General features: G+C 36.8%; 4 protein-coding genes across 4 annotated transcripts; all 4 read right to left on the bottom strand.

Moving 5' to 3' along the window:
- On the bottom strand, nt 1–1408 carry LOC133844802 (acidic mammalian chitinase-like). The gene is made up of 4 exons (XM_062279064.1): nt 1272–1408; nt 767–1208; nt 498–706; nt 1–440 (listed from the first exon to the last, which is right to left on the bottom strand). The coding sequence occupies exons 1-4, from the start codon at nt 1330–1332 to the stop codon at nt 46–48; spliced, it is 1107 nt and encodes a 368-aa protein (XP_062135048.1). The 5' UTR covers nt 1333–1408; the 3' UTR covers nt 1–45.
- A 3603-nt stretch (nt 1409–5011) lies between these two features.
- LOC133843640 (acidic mammalian chitinase-like) lies at nt 5012–6427 on the bottom strand. The gene is made up of 4 exons (XM_062277277.1): nt 6279–6427; nt 5774–6215; nt 5497–5705; nt 5012–5439 (listed from the first exon to the last, which is right to left on the bottom strand). The coding sequence occupies exons 1-4, from the start codon at nt 6337–6339 to the stop codon at nt 5045–5047; spliced, it is 1107 nt and encodes a 368-aa protein (XP_062133261.1). The 5' UTR covers nt 6340–6427; the 3' UTR covers nt 5012–5044.
- Nucleotides 6428–10869: 4442 nt separating this feature from the next.
- LOC133843639 (acidic mammalian chitinase-like) lies at nt 10870–12285 on the bottom strand. The gene is made up of 4 exons (XM_062277276.1): nt 12121–12285; nt 11616–12057; nt 11343–11551; nt 10870–11285 (listed from the first exon to the last, which is right to left on the bottom strand). The coding sequence occupies exons 1-4, from the start codon at nt 12179–12181 to the stop codon at nt 10891–10893; spliced, it is 1107 nt and encodes a 368-aa protein (XP_062133260.1). The 5' UTR covers nt 12182–12285; the 3' UTR covers nt 10870–10890.
- Nucleotides 12286–13518: 1233 nt separating this feature from the next.
- LOC133842318 (uncharacterized) lies at nt 13519–16636 on the bottom strand. The gene is made up of 3 exons (XM_062275369.1): nt 16528–16636; nt 14401–14805; nt 13519–14338 (listed from the first exon to the last, which is right to left on the bottom strand). The coding sequence occupies exons 1-3, from the start codon at nt 16535–16537 to the stop codon at nt 13860–13862; spliced, it is 894 nt and encodes a 297-aa protein (XP_062131353.1). The 5' UTR covers nt 16538–16636; the 3' UTR covers nt 13519–13859.
- Between the last annotated feature and the right edge of the window lie 2840 nt (nt 16637–19476).

Raw genomic sequence — 19476 nt, 5'->3', positions numbered from 1 at the left:
TTTCTGCAATTTTATAATTCTTTATTTACTTATTTTTACAGAATATTACCAACGCAACTTTTCGTTGATGGTCCTGAGGAGTGGGTAAGCCTGGCCGCAGAGACCGCGATAATCATCGGTCTCCAGGGACCAAACCATGGCACCAGCAAGGTTCTTCCTCAGAGCGAAGTCCATCTTCCACTGCACACTGAGCACATTGTCGAAGCTGACCCATTGATCGCCAGAGTAGGCATAAGGAGCAGCATTATCGTTGTCAAAGATTGTGTGCCAGTTGTTCTGGCAGATCTCGTTGTATCCCAAGTAGCCTCCATCGCCAGTGTAGGCTCCAGCACTACCAACGCCGCGGCATGGTGCTCCTGGCCAGTTCTGAGAGGGATCGGACAGTTGGAAAGAGCGACCATAACTACCAACGCCAAGCACAAGCTTGTTAGCGGGAGCACCTGTAAGAATAGAAGACAAATAAGCCAAGGGATCAAGGGATCGAAATTCGCACTTACCCTGGCTGAGCCAATAGTTGATGGCGTTCTCGATGGCCCATTGTGGGGCATTGAAGCCAGTCTTGCCATCAGAAGCCATGGCAAAGTCGTAGGTCATAACGTTGATGAAGTCCACCTGCTGGGCAATGTTGGCAATCTCATAGGAGGTGCTGGCAAGCGACTCTCCAGCTCCAACAGCAATTCCCAGTTCGTAGCCGTAGGGAGCAAAGCTATAGAAATCACAAGTAAAACATAGCATATTCTTAAATAGGGTAACAAAGAGAACTTACGCCTCCTTCAACTCGCGCAGCAAAGTGACAAAGTTGGAGCGATCATTCCAGTTGCCACCGCGTTGGTTGGGGTATTCCCAATCCAGATCCAAACCATCGAAGCCATTGTTGCGCAGCAGGGTCAGGGCAGAGTTGATGAAGTTCTGACGCTTGCTCCAGTCACCGGCCATGGATGAGTATTTGGTGGAACCCTCGTTCCAGCCACCAACCACAGCGAGCACCTTCAGGTTGGAATTCTGACGCTTCAGGCCAATGGCTTGGCTGATGAAGCCCAAGTCATAGTCCAGCCAGGTGTCCAGCGATTTAATGTTTCCACTATCATCGATGCCAAAGAACGAGTAGCTCAGATGGGTGCAGAGATTGGCATCGATGTTGGACACGTCAAATTTTCCATTGCCACTGCGGTAGTTTGCCCAAGTTCCCCAGTAACAATTGACAATGCCTGGTAACACGGTGATGATAATTGAAATTATTTCCCATTAACTATTCTATTCGCTACACTTACGTTCGGCGGTAATTATTTGGCCAAGACTGAGAATGGCCAACAGTACTAAAAGTTTGCCCATTTTAACGAGTTGATTCGATTTGTTGTCTGAAACAATTGCTGCTGTCCCTTTTATACTTAATTTTCCTTATCTCTGCACTGAAGTGACATGTTTATACTACCTCTTCAAGAGGTAATTTATACGAAAACAATTAGAATTTCGCTATCTTAAGATAGATTAACATAAGTACGACTCATTCAACAATAACGTCATCTTATACCCTGCACTGACTTTCTTTTCAATTATCAACTTATCAATTAGCTTGTCTTTGAGTATTTTGGCTCATAGCAAACAGCTTAACTTGGAGTATTTTGGCACCTAGCAATCAGTTTAAGTTGGAGTATTTGGAACAGCAATCAGCTTTTGGCACTATATCGGATTGCAGCATTGATTTCAAGTAGCTTTTAAGCGACACAAACGATATTGCCGATAGGAAATGTATGTAACAGGAATAAGGAGGCATCTCCGACCCTTATAAAGTGTATATATTCTTGATCAGCGTCAACAGCCGAGAAGATGTGGCCCTGCCTGTCCATCTGAACAGCTAGATCTCAGAGACTTTAAGAGATAGAGCTATAATTTTTTTTCGACAGCATCTGATATGTTTGCACAAAGATCAAGTTTGTATCAACTTTTTTCCACGCCCACTTCCGCCCCTGCAAATCGCCAAAAATCGACAATAATATCTATAGTATTTGTGATTCCTGAAAATTTGGTTTCGATCTAAGTTATTAAAGAAACATATTTGTATGGGCAAAAACTCCTACTTTCTAGGAGTCTTAGTTGCTTTGGCTGACAATGTAGTATATTTTGTAATATATAGTATATTTTGAATGTGGTACTATATCGATACACCAAATATATTATTTGATATTCTTTAGTATGTTATTTCGGCATATTTTTAGAATAATACCACAATATTTTGCTTTTATTAAACACTCGACTTACTCGTTATTAACCCGAATCGTGCTAGGAGAATAATACATTAATGAAGAATTACGTCAGCTGCAGTCTTTTGTACATCATATATAGTCTGTAAGGTCACATTATCATTATTTAAATGGTTTCAGAAACAATAATATTCAAAAATAGCAAACTAAGTTATTTGTGTATTGAGTGTTATGAAAATAATAGTTAAATTATTCAAATCAAGCAGTGAAATTGTAATCCAAATCCATTAGAACATCATTGACTTAGGTCAATTTTCTTAGATAAAATTGTAAGTTCAATCCCATAACCACATTATACTGATAGCAGAATGTTCACGTAACTATTGCAAACAACTTATCATATGATCATAAGAAATGAGCATGCGTACGTTAGTCATCATTGCATGCAACTAAAAATTAAAATTGTTTATTCAAATTTATGCAAAATATTTTATAAATTCAAGAGCGATTGCAAATCTATCTAGAATTGGTTTGAACCCATCAAAAATTGTGAATAATATTATAATTTTAATTTCAGCGCGAAATTGATAAGACATTGAAGGGGACATTTCTGATAATGTGAATAATCTATCTATGTATTTTTTGATTGATTCATTCCTTGTTTATACCCTGGGTACACCCAACACAACTGATTGAAAGTCTCCATTCTGGGATGCAAGTGTTACATCAAACTCGAATCATTGTTCGAATGGCGAGAAAAAGTAAACAAGTTCATCTGTTTGAATGATGCAAGTGTTTACACCAAAGTCGCATCATTTAAACACCTGTTTAAATAACTTAAAAATTATTAAATTGGAATTAAATACTATTGAACATTTGAAAGCTCCGCAAAAACGTTCATTTTAGTAATTTAACTGAGTTCAATAAAACAATATAGACACTTAACATGCATCAAATTTAGAAGATTTGGTTTTATATCCTAATTGAACTAAGTGCATCTGCTTAAATGATGGAAGTGTTTACACCTTATTCAAATAGCTGTTTTGGAATGCAAATGTAAACAACTTCAGGTAGGTGGGAAGTAGAAGAATTAATTGAAATTGGGGATTTAATAAATTATACGGCAGTTAGGGCATTATGAAAGTATAATTTTATATAAGTTTAAATTATTAATTTAATAATTTACTCTACTTATTTCTGTTTTGTATATATTAAGCACTGTGTGCTGTAACGATCATATTCTTTTAAAAAGGTAAATTTGATCGTCTTAGGGATTTTCTTGTCTCTTTCTATTTTCTTTTATTTTTTTGACTAATTTTTTTATTGTTAAATATTCCAAAGCAACCCAGTCAAAACAGAATTAGGGAATCAGTTTTAAAGTAACTTGTTCTCTGGAACAAATTGGTTATGTTGACCACCCAAGTTTATTAAAATGTGTACATACCTTCTGTTTTTATTTACGTTTTTTTGTTTTTGGCTATATTATTATTATTTTTTCAGCATTGCATGATATCCACAATTATAATATAAAATAATTACAAATACAAAACTTGTAATTCTGTAGAAATCCGAAGATTGCAATAAAAATGACAATTAAGGATCGATTTGGTGAAATGTACTACTTTCCAAAAGTTTTCAATGATTCGGCCAGCGTAAACAGGGTATTGCAATCAACAAAGTTTTTGAGTCACGCGAACTAACTCAAGTGTATTCTGTTATCGTCAAAGGAAATATATTATTCAGATTTGCTTAAATTTAAATTTTATGACCCAAGTTATAAGTTTGCCTTTTTGCAAATTACAAAATGTATAAAAAAAGAATAAGAATCGACCACATGACGGACGCGTGCAATGTACAAAGTGCGTATCAAAAGTGCTCACTGTTTGTTATCGAGTCGTACATTTGCCATCGACAGCGGCTACCCAGTCAAAGCCCCTGGAGTAGATAGAGCACCCTCGATAGGATCACATCAAATTGTTGAATTGTATATTATTGAAGTTTTACAAATTTGTTATTAATTGTAGCGCTAGTACATTAATAAATATATACACATTAAAGGAAGAAAATAGCCAGAACTTACTTACTTACATTTCATGATCATAAAGACATACAATACTGGCAGATAATCCGGAAAGGAATGCCTAAAACCTTTAAAATTAAAGTAAAAAGAAAAACAAAAATTGATTTAATGATTTAATGTAATACACCATTATGTTATAATTAGGTTCTATATGTTTAGGTATTAAAAGTATTTTCAATTTCTATAGCTACAAAGAAAGGCTTTTAAACTGTAAATTGTTCAGAATACCTTCCACAAATCGTAGTCGTAGATGTTTTTTCAATTTTACCAGCAAGCAGATGGTATTTTAGCGCAATACGATTTAACATTAAAATCAGCCAAGTGTACTCATCAGTAGTACTATATTATATTATATAATTGTTCCTATAAACAAAACACAGCTTTCACAATGACATTGCTTCTCTGATTAATCTTTCTTTATACCATGAACAGATATTGCATTGGAGTAAATAAAAAGTGCAAGGTTATTGATTGATAAGCTTGATCTCTGATGTTACTCATCCATGTATGTAATACTATATGAGGTATGTCTGAGTTATGCTAGACAAATAGTCTTGGAGTCAATATAGTAACAGACCTTTTAATAGCTCATTCAGTTGCCATTCGAGAAGCTCTTTAGAAATAATCAATCTTAACATATTGAAAATAGACCCTTCAGTTATTGCAATAAACAAATAGATTACAGATTGCCAGTCACATTTCATAAATATAAACAGAATTTCTGCAATTCTAAAATTCTTTATTTACTTATTTTTACAGAATATTACCAACGCAACTTTTCGTTGATGGTCCTGAGGAGTGGGTAAGCCTGGCCGCAGAGACCGCGATAATCATCGGTCTCCAGGGACCAAACCATGGCACCAGCAAGGTTCTTCCTCAGAGCGAAGTCCATCTTCCACTGCACACTGAGCACATTGTCGAAGCTGACCCATTGATCACCAGAGTAGGCATAAGGAGCAGCATTATCGTTGTCAAAGATTGTGTGCCAGTTGTTCTGGCAGATCTCGTTGTATCCCAAGTAGCCTCCATCGCCAGTGTAGGCTCCAGCACTACCAACGCCGCGGCATGGTGCTCCTGGCCAGTTCTGAGAGGGATCGGACAGTTGGAAAGAGCGACCATAACTACCAACGCCAAGCACAAGCTTGTTAGCGGGAGCACCTGTAAGAATAGAAGACAAATAAGCCAAGGGATCAAGGGATCGAAATTCGCACTTACCCTGGCTGAGCCAATAGTTGATGGCGTTCTCGATGGCCCATTGTGGGGCATTGAAGCCAGTCTTGCCATCAGAAGCCATGGCAAAGTCGTAGGTCATAACGTTGATGAAGTCCACCTGCTGGGCAATGTTGGCAATCTCATAGGAGGTGCTAGCAAGCGACTCTCCAGCTCCAACAGCAATTCCCAGTTCGTAGCCGTAGGGAGCAAAGCTGTAATGAAAAGAAAACACAAGTATAACATGGCATATCCTTAAATAGGGTAACAAAAAAAAACTTACGCCTCCTTCAATTCGCGCAGCAAAGTGACAAAGTTGGAGCGATCATTCCAGTTGCCACCGCGTTGGTTGGGGTATTCCCAATCCAGATCCAAACCATCGAAGCCATTGTTGCGCAGCAGGGTCAGGGCAGAATTGATGAAGTTCTGACGCTTGCTCCAGTCACCGGCCATGGATGAGTATTTGGTGGAACCCTCGTTCCAGCCACCAACCACAGCGAGCACCTTCAGGTTGGAATTCTGACGCTTCAGGCCAATGGCTTGGCTGATGAAGCCCAAGTCATAGTCCAGCCAGGTGTCCAGCGATTTAATGTTTCCACTATCATCGATGCCAAAGAACGAGTAGCTCAGATGGGTGCAGAGATTGGCATCGATGTTGGACACATCAAATTTTCCATTGCCACTTCGGTAGTTTGCCCAAGTTCCCCAGTAACAATTGACAATGCCTGGTAACACGGTGATGATAATTGAAATTATTTCCCATTAACTATTCTATTCGCTACACTTACGTTCGGCGGTAATTATTTGGCCAAGACTGAGAATGGCCAACAGTACTAAAAGTTTGCTCATTTTAACGAGTTAACAATTCGATTTGTTGTCTGAAACAGTTGCTGCTGTCCCTTTTATACTTAATTTTCCTTATCTCTGCACTGAAGTGACATGTTTATACTAGGTCTTCAAGAGGTAATTTATATGAAAACAATTATAATTTTACTATCTTAAGCATAAGTAGGACTCATTCAGCTGTACTGTTTTCTTATACTCTGCTCTATTCATTTTCAAATTGGTTATCTGTTGGGTTCTCAATTGAATGCTTCTCATAGCAGTTTAAGTATTTTTGAACATAGTAAACAGCTTTTGATACTTATTTTGCAGCATTGGTGCATATCAAGTAACCCTTTTTTACGCATAGGGTAGAAGGTCATTATGATATATACTCCAGCCAATATATGTAACAGGCCCATAATGTAGATCAGTGTAAGCAGCCGAAATGATATGTATATATACATATATAAGAGATTTAGATTTATATTTTTATACCCGCTACCCATAGGGTAGAAGGGTATTATAACTTTATGCCGGCAGGAAATGTATGTAACAGGTAGAAGGAGGCATCTCCGACCCTATTAAGTATATATATTTTTGATCAGCATCAACAGCCGAGACGATCTAGCCATGTCCGTCTGTCTGTCTGTCCGTCTGTCCGTCCGTCCGTATGAAACACTGGATCTCAGAGACTATAAGAGATAGAGCTATAAGTTTTTCGACAGCATTTGTTACGCAGATCAAGTTTGTTGCTAATTTTTTCCACGCCCACTTCCGCCCCCGCAAAACAAAAAAATCGAATAACAAACGTAATTTTAAAGCTAGAGCTGCGAATTTTGGTATGTACAATAATAACTATAGTAGTTATGATTCCTGAAAATTTGGTTGCGATAAAAATTGTCGAAGTTATTAAAGAAATACTTTTGTATGGGCAAAAACGCCTACTTACTAGGGGTCTTAGTTGCTTGTGCTAACAATCTGGTATATTGTGCCGTCTATGGTACATTTTGAATGCGGTACTATATCGATATAACGAATATACCCTTTGGTATATTTTTAGTATTTTGTAGTATTTCGGTATATTTTGAAAATAATATCGCATTATTTTGCTTTTATTCAAAATGGGTAGCGGGTATCTCACAGTCGAGCACACTCGACTGTAGCATTCGCAACTTTGAAATTACGCTTGCTATTCGATTTTTTTGATTTGCGGGGGCGGAAGTGGGCGTGGTAAAAATTTGAAACAAACTTGATCTGCGTGCAAACATAACAAATGCTGTCGAAAAAAATTATAGCTCTATCTCTTATAGTCTCTGAGATCTAGGTGTTCATACGGGCAGATGGACAGACACACAGACGGACATGGCTAGATCGTCTCGGCTGTTGACGCTGATCAAGAATATATACTTTATAGGGTCGGATATGCCTCCTTCTACCTGTTACATACATTTCCTGTTGGCACAAAGTTATAATACCCTTCTTCCCTATGGGTAGCGGGTATAATTAATAAATATATGTACTTATTGGTATATTTTTTTATAGTTTTACAAATAACAGCTTATTCATAATTTTAATGGAATGTGCTTGTTTATGGCATCACCATTTTCTTTTTATAATACTCATTTAAAATGTCAATCAAAGTTAAACAAAATAGTTCTTTGGACTTAAGAGCCACTATAAATCCCAAATTCTTGGAAACCACTCGTAATATGACTTCTTAAACACTCCATAAGCGAACATTATATTTAAATTTTTATCTCAGAACGAAATTGATAACACATTGAAAGTAAGTTTTATAATAAAAATTAGAATTATCAATCAAATTTATACAAATTTTATTTTTAAATGAGCAATGTATTAAATCCTTCATAGATAGTATTTTTTGGCTACCGATAATTTAACAGTTTATGCCTTCAAATAAATGAAAATCATATTACAATTTGAATTTCATCACGAAATTGATAACGCATTGAAGGTGCTATTTCCGATAAAGCAAATAATCGTTATACACATCTTGATTTCCATTTTTACGGTATAGAGATTCTCAGAGTCATAAAGTTAAGCCAATCAACTCGAGTGTTTACCCGTTATCAGGAATTCCAGATCCGAAAGGAAATAAATTACTCAGTTTTTTTAACAAACACTTTAGTTTTTATTCAAGTTCTAAAGCAATGTATAAAGAAGAGAAAATGAACAATTAATTAGGTTTCAATTGCCCCAGGATCCCCAATTTCAAAATTGTATTTATAAATTCAAAATCTTTGCTCAGCTAGAACCAAGAATAAAATAATACACCTAATGACTAAGTGTAATACATTTTTAAGTTATCCGTTAACATTAGCAAGGTAAGTAAATAAGCTGACTACTAACCACTATTACTTAAACAAAAGAAGAAAGATTGGAACATCGCCATTTCCAAAAGTTATTTAAAATTCTACAATTATGCTTAGATGTTGTGAAATTTAATATATGAAATTTTCTCAATAACATTTATTTAACTATTGAAAGAAAAGTAATTATGATTCCTGAAAATTTCGTTGCGGTCAGATACAAATTGTAAAATTTACTTAAGAAATACTTTGGCATAAAACACCTACTGCATTCGGGTCGGTTGCATTTGCTGATAATCTGGTTCTGTATCTATTGTATATTTTTAATGAAGATCTGAATAAATATACCATATATAGCCTTCGGTATATTTTCGTATTTTTGTAGTATATAAATTTGAAATATTTTTAGAATAATACCGCACTGTTTTGTTTTTCTTTATAATGTGTAGTGGGTATATTTTGAATTAATTAATATAACAAATATGACATGCAGTATATTTTAGTATTTTTGTAGTCCATATCCGGTATATTTTAAGAATAATACCGTTTAGTATACTAGTTTGCTTTTTTTAAATGGGTAGCGGGTATTTTACAGTCGAGCACACTAGTCAGTAGCTTTTTTACTTGTTTTCACGTGTTTCGCCAGAGAACTACCCACATAAACATATTTCAAACAAATAAATATAAATTCATTAAATAATAATGCAAACCATAACGTAATTTAAATAAAATCTGAGCATTTTTACAAAATTTCGCATGGTCTAGGTTTATTTGGGAAATTTAAAGTAAACGCGACTTTTTCGATTTATGCATATACGCTCTTGCGTCGATAACATAATTGTAATATTACAAAACCTAGTTATACGTAAATGTTATTACAAGTTAGTACAAATTAAGAATATTCATATTATATAAAATTGAGTTAACTTGTAATTTACAATTATGATGGAGTAACTAGTCGGATATAAATTATGAAAGCAAGCAGATGATTTCAACATCTTGAATACCAATAAGTACAAATTGTATATGATTCAGTTGATGAGTAGATAATATAATATAATTTGTTGTAGTATAGAAGTAGTATATTGATAATGATAAATCGGCATGCTCCAACCGAGTGTACACAAAAGAAAACAAGTAAGAAAGCTACAGTCGAGTGTACTCGACTGTGAGATACCCGCTACCCATTTTGAATAAAAGCAATATATTTTGCGGTATATTTCTCAAAATATACCAAATATACTACAAAATACTAAAAAAAATATACCAAATGGTATATGTGGTATATCGATATAGTACCGCATTCAAAATATACCATAGACGGCACAATATACCAGATTGTCAGACAAAGTAACTAAGACCCCTAGTAAGTAGGCGTTTTTGCCCATACAAAAGTATTTCTTTAATAACTTCGACAATTTTTATCTGATCGCAACCAAATTTTGAGGAATCATAACTACTATAGTTATTATTGTACATACAGCTCTAGCTTTAAAATTACGTTTGTTATTCGATTTTTTTGTTTTGCGGGGGCGGAAGTGGGCGTGGAAAAAATTAGCAACAAACTTGATCTGCGTAACAAATGCTGTCGAAAAAAATTATAGCTCTATCTCTTATAGTCTCTGAGATCCAGTGTTTCATACGGACGGACGGACAGACACACAGACACACAGACACACAGACACACAGACACACAGACGGACAGACGGACATGGCTATATCGTCTCGGCTGTTGACGCTGATCAAGAATATATATACTTTATAGGGTCGGAGATGCCTCCTTCAACCTGTTACATACATTTCCTGCCGGCACAAAGTTATAATACCCTTCTACCCTATGGGTAGCGGGTATAAACAGCTGGTAGAAAATGATACTGCTTCTCTGATTAATCTTTTTCTTCTATTTTATTGAAGTAAATAACGTTATTGACAAGAGTAAGGTTATTGACTGATAAGCTTCATCTCTGATGTTACTCATCCATTTATACTATATTGAGGTATATAAGGAATGTCTGAGTTATGCTAGACAAATAGTTTCGAAGTCAATATAGCAACAGACCTTTTAATAGCTCATTCAGTTGCCTCTCGAGAAGCTCTTCAGAAATAATCAAACTTGAGATATTAAAAATAGACCCTTCAGTTATTGCAATAAACAAATAGATTACAGATTGCCAGTCACATTTCACAAATATAAACAGAATTTCTGCAATATTATAATTCTTTATTTACTTTTTTGTACAGAATATTACCAACGCAACTTTTCGTTGATGGTCCTGAGGAGTGGGTAAGCCTGGCCGCAGAGACCGCGATAATCATCGGTCTCCAGGGACCAAACCATGGCACCAGCAAGGTTCTTCCTCAGAGCGAAGTCCATCTTCCACTGCACACTGAGCACATTGTCGAAGCTGACCCATTGATCACCAGAGTAGGCATAGGGAGCAGCATTATCGTTGTCAAAGATTGTGTGCCAGTTGTTCTGGCAGATCTCGTTGTATCCCAAGTAGCCTCCTTCGCCGGTGTAGGAGCCAGCATTACCAGTACCGCGGCATGGTGCTCCTGGCCAGTTCTGAGAGGGATCGGACAGTTGGAAAGAGCGACCATAACTGCCAACGCCAAGCACAAGCTTGTTAGCGGGAGCACCTGTAAGAGTAGAAGACAAATAAGCCAAGGGATCAATGGATCGAAATTCGCACTTACCCTGGCTGAGCCAATAGTTGATGGCGTTCTCGATGGCCCATTGTGGGGCATTGAAGCCAGTCTTGCCATCAGAAGCCATGGCAAAGTCGTAGGTCATAACGTTGATGAAGTCCACCTGCTGGGCAATGTTGGCAATCTCATAGGAGGTGCTCGCAAGCGACTCTCCAGCTCCAACAGCAATTCCTAGTTCGTAGCCGTAGGGAGCAAAGCTATAGAAAACACAAGTATAACATATCCATATATCCTTAAATAGGGTAACAAAAAAAAACTTACGCCTCCTTCAACTCGCGCAGCAAAGTGACAAAGTTGGAGCGATCATTCCAGTTGCCACCGCGTTGGTTGGGGTATTCCCAATCCAGATCCAAACCATCGAAGCCATTGTTGCGCAGCAGGGTCAGGGCAGAATTGATGAAGTTCTGACGCTTGCTCCAGTCACCGGCCATGGATGAGTATTTGGTGGAACCCTCGTTCCAGCCACCAACCACAGCGAGCACCTTCAGGTTGGAATTCTGACGCTTCAGGCCAATGGCTTGGCTGATGAAGCCCAAGTCATAGTCCAGCCAGGTGTCCAGGGATTTAATGTTTCCACTATCATCGATGCCAAAGAACGAGTAGCTCAGATGGGTGCAGAGATTGGCATCGATGTTGGACACATCAAATTTTCCATTGCCACTTCGGTAGTTTGCCCAAGTTCCCCAGTAACAATTGACAATGCCTGGTAACACGGTGATGATAATTGAAATTATTTCCCATTAACTATTCTATTCGCTACACTTACGTTCGGCGGTAATTATTTGGCCAAGACTGAGAATGGCCAACAGTACTAAAAGTTTGCTCATTTTAACGAGTTAACAATTCGATTTGTTGTCTGAAACAGTTGCTGCTGTCCCTTTTATACTTAATTTTCCTTATCTCTGCACTGAAGTGACATGTTTATACTAGGTCTTCAAGAGGTAATTTATATGAAAACAATTATAATTTTACTATCTTCGACATAAGTACGACTCATTCAACAAAACCGTCTTTTTATACTCTGCTCTATCCATTTTCAAATTGATTTTGTTGGGTCCTCGGAAAAATGCTTCCCAAAGCAAACAGCTTGTTTTGGAGTATTTTGGAACATAGCAAAGAGCTTTTGACAGTGTTCAAGATAATAGAATTCTTTTAAAGCAGCTTCTGAGAAACACAAATACAACAGTGTATTAATTATCTTTAACTTTTTAATATTATTTGGACGGTTTAGTTTTATTGTGGTAAAATAATTTATAATTAATATTAATCCTCATATTATCTAGGTGATATTATAATAATATTATATAATACTTGTATAAGGAGGAAGATTTACATCATGTTTACGAAGTTAGTAGTCTCCATGAACATTGTTGTTTTCGAAATCTTTTAAATGGGTTGCACTCCTATTTTAATATATGTATGTATGTACATATTTCAAATTAATAAATGCATCTACAATTTGCATGTTGCAGTTATCGAATAGTATAAAGATTGTATAAAGTTATACCAATCTGCTTATCGCCTGATCCCATTAAAGGAATGTGCTTGCGTATGGCAATTGACATTTTATTTATTATACCAATTCAGAGTGTCAATCAAATTAAAAAAAAATATTTGTGTAGTCTCAAGAACGACTGTAAATCTTTGTCTCTTGGTAACCACTTAAAAAATATGGCTGTTTAAACCCCCCAAGGAAACGAAAATCTTATTTAAATTTTAATCCTGCCTTCATGGTCACCACTTGTAATTTGCTGTTTGCTAAAAATAGGAAAATGACATTTAAATTGTTATATCTGATCGAAATTTAAAGCATTTTATTTATAATATATATTTAAATTGACAATCAGATTTATATGAAATATTATTTTAGACTCTAGAATAGATGGAAATCCATTTTTAGAGAGTATTTGCTGGGCAACTGCTCGACTGTTTGACTGTTTAAACCCTCAAAAATGAAAATCATATTACAATTTTAATCTCAGTACGAAATTGATAACAAATTCAAGGGGCCATTTCCGATAAAGTGAATAATCGAATCACACATCTGTTGATTTCAATGTTTATGGTCTACAGATTTTCTGAATCATAAAGTTAAGCCAATCAACTCAAGTGCTTAATCGTTATCAAGATATACCAGCTACCGAAATAAAAATTCATACTTCAGTTTTGCTTAAATTTAAATTTTATTAACAAACACTTTAGTTTTAATTTTGCAAGTTACAAAATGTATAAAAAAAAGAGTTAGAGCTGCTATTGGCCATTGAGATTCATCGACAATAGATAATCGTTAATTGGATACAAGTAAAACAAAAATAAATACATGTTGTGTATTTGTGGACGCCAGTGAGGCTTGGGAATAGCGGGTGTTCTAAAATTCCGAATCCAGTGCGTGAGTCTCTTGATAATGCATCTAAGATGCAGAGTTTAACTAAGTTAAATACTCATAGATTTGGGGGCGGCTTGGGATTGAGGCTGTGACTTAGAGCGATGCGCTCGTTATTAAACTTAGTTCGAGACATAGATCTCGAACTCCTTGAAGGCCAGTTCCTCGCCTCCATAGGGGATGTAGCAGCATCCGTGCGAGGGTTGCACCTTGCCCACAGTCACGGTGCCGTCGTGGGTGGCACGACCAACGAAGAGAGGCTCGCCCTCACTTGTCTCGCCAGCAGGCACGGCCTGTGGTGGAATGTTGCCTCCCTGGACGGGCACCCAATGACCGCCAGCGGCGCACAGGACTTCGTACTCGCTGTGGCCGTGTTCGCCGCCTCCCCAGGCAACGTAAGTGACGCCATGAGAGGGATGCAGCTTGCCGGGAATCAGATCGCCCTCGTGACGGGCACGTGCAATGTACAGCTGCTCGCTGCTATCGAAGCCACCCTCCAGGGCATTTGGAGGCACCTGGCCATTGGCAGCGGGTACCCAGCAACCGGGTCCGGTTCCTGAGGGTGGAGCAAAGCCCATGATTGGCGCAGATGGAGCAGAGTCTGAAAGATCGTGTTATAAATAAAATACCGTTCAAGTTAAGTAAAATTGTGATTAAACGTACCGCCATCAATAAGCCAGGTGCCAGAAGCACCCCAGCCAGTGCAGATGCCCACATAGTTGACTGGGAACAAGAAACCAGCATCGTAGCTCAGGAAGGCAGCAGCATCGCCTTCGTGTCCAACGGTGATGACGTTGTCATACCAACGCACCCAGAAGCCGCGGAATTCGCCTGCATTCAGAATGCCAGGGGTTGGCACCTCAACAACATCGGGCTTCTGACCATCCTTGCGAATGACCGACTTGCTGTTCTCCCATCCGCCGAGGAAAATCTCGAAGATTGGTGCGCTAGGACTGGGCTGTGAAGTGAGTGCAAGATGGGCATCCTTGGGTGCACGCACCTTAAAGGTGAAGACTCCTCCGCTAGCTGGTTGGAATTGGTATTCCAATTTGTCGGGTGTATTGATTTCTGAAATTATAAATAAGGAGAAATAAGAATAAGAATAAGAATAAGAATAAGAGAAATAAAATATCGCTAAATGATCGAAGAAATAACGATATGGAGAATGGGGAATAGAGAGCTCTAAAAACTATTGGAAAAGAAAAGAAAATAAAGAAAGAATCGAAAAAATAAACCACTACAATGAAATAAAACTAAGCTAATCGATTGCATGGACGGGTTTGAAAAGGTTTGAAAACACACTAAGCGAAGAGGAAAGTCGATAAAGTCAACGTTAAGTTCAAGGAACAACTAAAAGAACGAAAGAAAAGTGAACGAATTCCCAATTCTAAGAATATTGTTCGTTATGTTTAAAAATCAACGAAGCAAATGCCTAACAGAATAAAACATCGTTTATTCATCAAACTAGAAACTGTCTTGTAGATGTACACACATCTTCATCTAGATTTCATCATCAACTTTGAATTTATTCATCATTCAACAACTTCATGCTAATACCTAGCGTATATATTTACTTAGAAAATATAGCTGTCTCTTAATTGGTTGTTTATTTGTGAGATGAATGGGAGGGGAAAACATGGAAAAGCAGATGTTTGATTGAACAAGCTTATTGTTGTTTTCGTACAATGACGCATTTAATGTCAATTCGCATGATGTCATTTTCGGCTCATTCCGCAGCTCATTCCCATGGCATTCTATCTATCTATCGTTTGTGTTCTACGTTAAGTTTGGAATTGAGAACCGCGTTCTCAATTAAGCTGAGCTCGAAAATATCGCATAGTTGCGCAATACAACAGACCTGTTTGTGTGCGAGTTTTTGACTTGCAAAATAGTTGATAATATTTAGCGAGTGTTCACGAGAATTATATCTGTTAGATACTTATAAAATGAAAGCTGTTTATTTATATGTATATGTAGATTTGTATCTGTTTGTCGAATGAAAAACGTTTGCTCGAATTTCACAGCAGCTTTTGTGGTGGGGAATGACATCATTTTTTTATTATTTTTTTTGATGCACTTCGAGGTCAACCTACAGTCAAGTACGACCATTTGCCTCATATTGATTATTGTCAAAGTTCAAAGGGGAGATAAGAAAGTGTTGGCTATTTCTTACGATGACTAAGCTCATCACACATACCTACGAATCTATAAGTAGCTAATAGCTATGTATCATTGTGAATAATAACGGTTTTGACTGACATGATAATTGAATTTGGATGACCGAATGGGGAAAAGGTAACGGTATTTTATAGCTACTTTCGATTCTAAAGGCCTTGCCTTGCCGGTGCTAGGTACGAAATTCTGTTTGTATAAAGTGTAATTCAACTCCGTGATCTGTTTACGACACACGTAACCTGACACAACTGTACCAACTCCACCTGAGTTTGTAAAACTGCTAATAAATAATAAATAGGTCTAAAGAGAAATTTGTGCAAAAATGTTTGCCAGTGTTGTTGACCAAACACAGATTTCTTGGCTCAAGGCCAATAAAATACAGTATGCGGCAAATTGCAGCCGGCGTCGATGGACTCATAACACACTAACCACAACAAAATCACACCATATGTTTTTTGTATTCCATATAGAAATGTATATCTATTTATCTATATACGATGTCAAGTCAAGCAATCTATTATTCTTGCATTCCGTTATTCGCACAAACTCAAAGAATTTGCACACACGCACACTTCTACTTAACGCTAACACCAACAATACACAGACGAGACTCACCAATTGGCATTGTTGCTAAGTTTTTGTTTGGACTCAAACGTTGTTTACTGACTGAGATTCTGATTCAAACTGAAACAGTCGCCGAGTTCAACTGCCGAAGTAAGCACCTGCTTGGCAGCAGAAACGAAAACACAGCAAAAAAGATAGAGCGTAAGAGAGAGAGAGAGAGAGAGAAAAGCTGCTAGCACTATTGTGAAAGCTTTATGCGACAAACTTGCAGAGTTTGTTGCTAAAAATACGACTGAGTCTTGGATCGGGACAGAAAGAGGGGGCGGATCGTTGTCTATTGGAAGCATGTTAGACTGTACCTATCTACATATTGTTGTTATATGCATAATAAAGACAACTAGTTAACTGTTAAAACTGACATTTAGTTTTTTCCCCGTAACTGCAAACTATAAATGCATTTTAAAACTGGGATTGCCAAATTTGAATAATTTAATCATAGCGAATTTAAATCAAGAGATTAAATTAATTGAGCTTTGATTAGTTAATTAGTGACAAAAAGCAGACATTGTACACTTGTAGTTAAAGTGAAATATTTTTTTTTAGTCCAAGATTTATATTAAATCAATTTTCTATATTAAGTCAAAAACAATAAACACAAATGTTTGCACTTGAGTCTTGGCTTTAAGATGTTGTTATTCACAAATGTCGTGAGCATCTCATTTGAGAGGGTATAACAAGCTTCCTCTGGCGCCATAAACAAATGCTATCTAAAAGCTCTTTTTCGTTACGCTTTCTATTCCATAATCGCGTCTTTACCGTTTGCCTTTTGAATCTTATTCCGTCATATGCCGGTTTTATTATAATTAGTCATAAGCTCCGAAAGCGTACCCAGTGACACCATAGGATAACCTTGAATAAGTTGATGATAACGTCATCAAATGGACGCGCAATGTCAGACACTATTTGAATAATAAACAGTCTGAGGTTATAACAAACACCTTTATGGATCTAGTGAGGCAGTGACCAAGGCATGAAGCCTTTTTTAGATTAATTACAAATCATTTATTTTTGGAAAGATAACTTGTTAAGAGATTATATAGATTTATTAAGTAGAATAAAAATCAATTTTATTAATTTCAATAGGTCAAAACGAAAAGTAACCTAAGTGCAAATGTCACGAATAAATATTACTTATATATTGTATATTAACTATCCAATTTTATTAAAGTTTTTCATCGTCGATGTTATTAAATCGGCATATGTACGTGAAAAACATTTTTTGAATTCGATTATTTGTCGTTTTAATAAAAGTATACTTCTTATGGAATACCGTAAATCTTGCCGCATTCTTTTAAATCAAAGCTTTTACTGTTCTGCATTATGGAGCATACTTTTAGGCGTTGCATGTTATGTATACGTTATGTTAACTTTATTGAAACAAAAGACTTCATACGGTGTATTATTATGTATTTAGAAACATCATTCGTAATGGAACCAATAGTGAATGCAAGATCTTGTTGGAACATCCCCCTATTAAAGAACGTAAAATATTTTGTATAAGTTCTTATTCATTAAATTATCACAAAAACTCACTCTCTTTATTTATCAGATAAAGTCTGCTTGGATTGTGCTTATCTACTGCTATACTACAAATTAAATAGAATAGCGTCACATTTGCAAGCTTATGAATATTTGTGCATTCATGTGACAAGCCCCTTAAATGACAACTGCATTCCCATTTACAATTCAGTCTAGAATCAAATCTACATTCTAGTAGTCTTATAAGGCAATTAAGCGGAGTCCCATCAGTAAACAAGATGATTAACTTTTATTGCAATTTCCATTGTTTTTATTGGAGTGTTTACTTTGGTTAACGGCTATTGCATCTGCATGTTATTCAATTTAAGTGCTAGTTATTTCCTAGACCATTGATTAAATATCATGCTTCTCTGTTAACTGCCTTGAACTAGATTCAAGATCCACTAATTTAATATAGTTATGTTCGTCTACATCGAGTAAATATAGTACGAGGCGGACGACTATTGTTCTAACTAAAATATTTAGTTCTAATTTACACGATTCAATTAAGATTTCCGCCACGAATTTGCGCTTTCTACATACTAAATCTGGATGACCGCACTCAATTTACGTTAATTCAGTTCTTTGCTCTTGCTCCGACCGAAGGTCAGTTTCCAGTACCATTCGCAGTGTGGATCTGGATCTGTATTTGAATAGTTGGTGCCATAAGGTTTATTCTTGCAGTCAATTGAAATTAACGCTCAATGAAGAATAACTTTTAAAGGGGTTAAATTAAACTCACTTTAAGCATTTATAGAATGTGAACTGAATTCACTTTTTCGAGATAATGACGATCGTCGTCTGTATTTTTCCATGTTATTCGTTTCGACGAGCCCCCTCATAAGGCTTGTGACACACCTCTATTTATCAGCTGTTGAATAGTTGCCAAATCACAATCAGAGTCCATAGTCGCCCACTTCAAATTTCACTCAAAGCCATATCTACGTTATTTTTGGCATTTCGTTCGACTCAATTGTTGTGCTGGGCAAAACTTGTTGTTAGCATTTCAAATATAAGCCAATTCATTATGATTTAGTTGCTAAACAAAGGTCAAATCCGAAGGTCATTGGCTTTTTCACTTTCGTATTTTAACGGAATGGATTCCAGCGAGTTTTTATTGTGTTGGACAATTACGTTTAGACCCCGCCATTTTCACTCATTGTTGAAAAGCACGAGTTTTGGAACCGGTTCGCTCACAACAACAACCGTTTTTATAGACCCATCGCCAGCAGCAACAGTTGGCAAGGGCACCTTGAAATCGAGCCAGCCCAAATGTGTGTACCACTAACAAACACATTCATAACATGTGTGAATGTGTGTGCATGTATGTGTAAACAAATTGTCATATGGCTAAACATATTGTTTGGAAAATAGCAGTCGTCTCTTTGGCGTCAACATGTCAAATTTCAAGAGCTGCCGCAA

The sequence above is a fragment of the Drosophila sulfurigaster genome, chromosome 3, assembly GCF_023558435.1.
Source record: "Drosophila sulfurigaster albostrigata strain 15112-1811.04 chromosome 3, ASM2355843v2, whole genome shotgun sequence".
Classification (NCBI taxonomy): domain Eukaryota; kingdom Metazoa; phylum Arthropoda; class Insecta; order Diptera; family Drosophilidae; genus Drosophila; species Drosophila sulfurigaster.
Note: the sequence above shows the minus strand (reverse complement) of the source record. Positions and strands in the feature narration are given on the sequence as shown.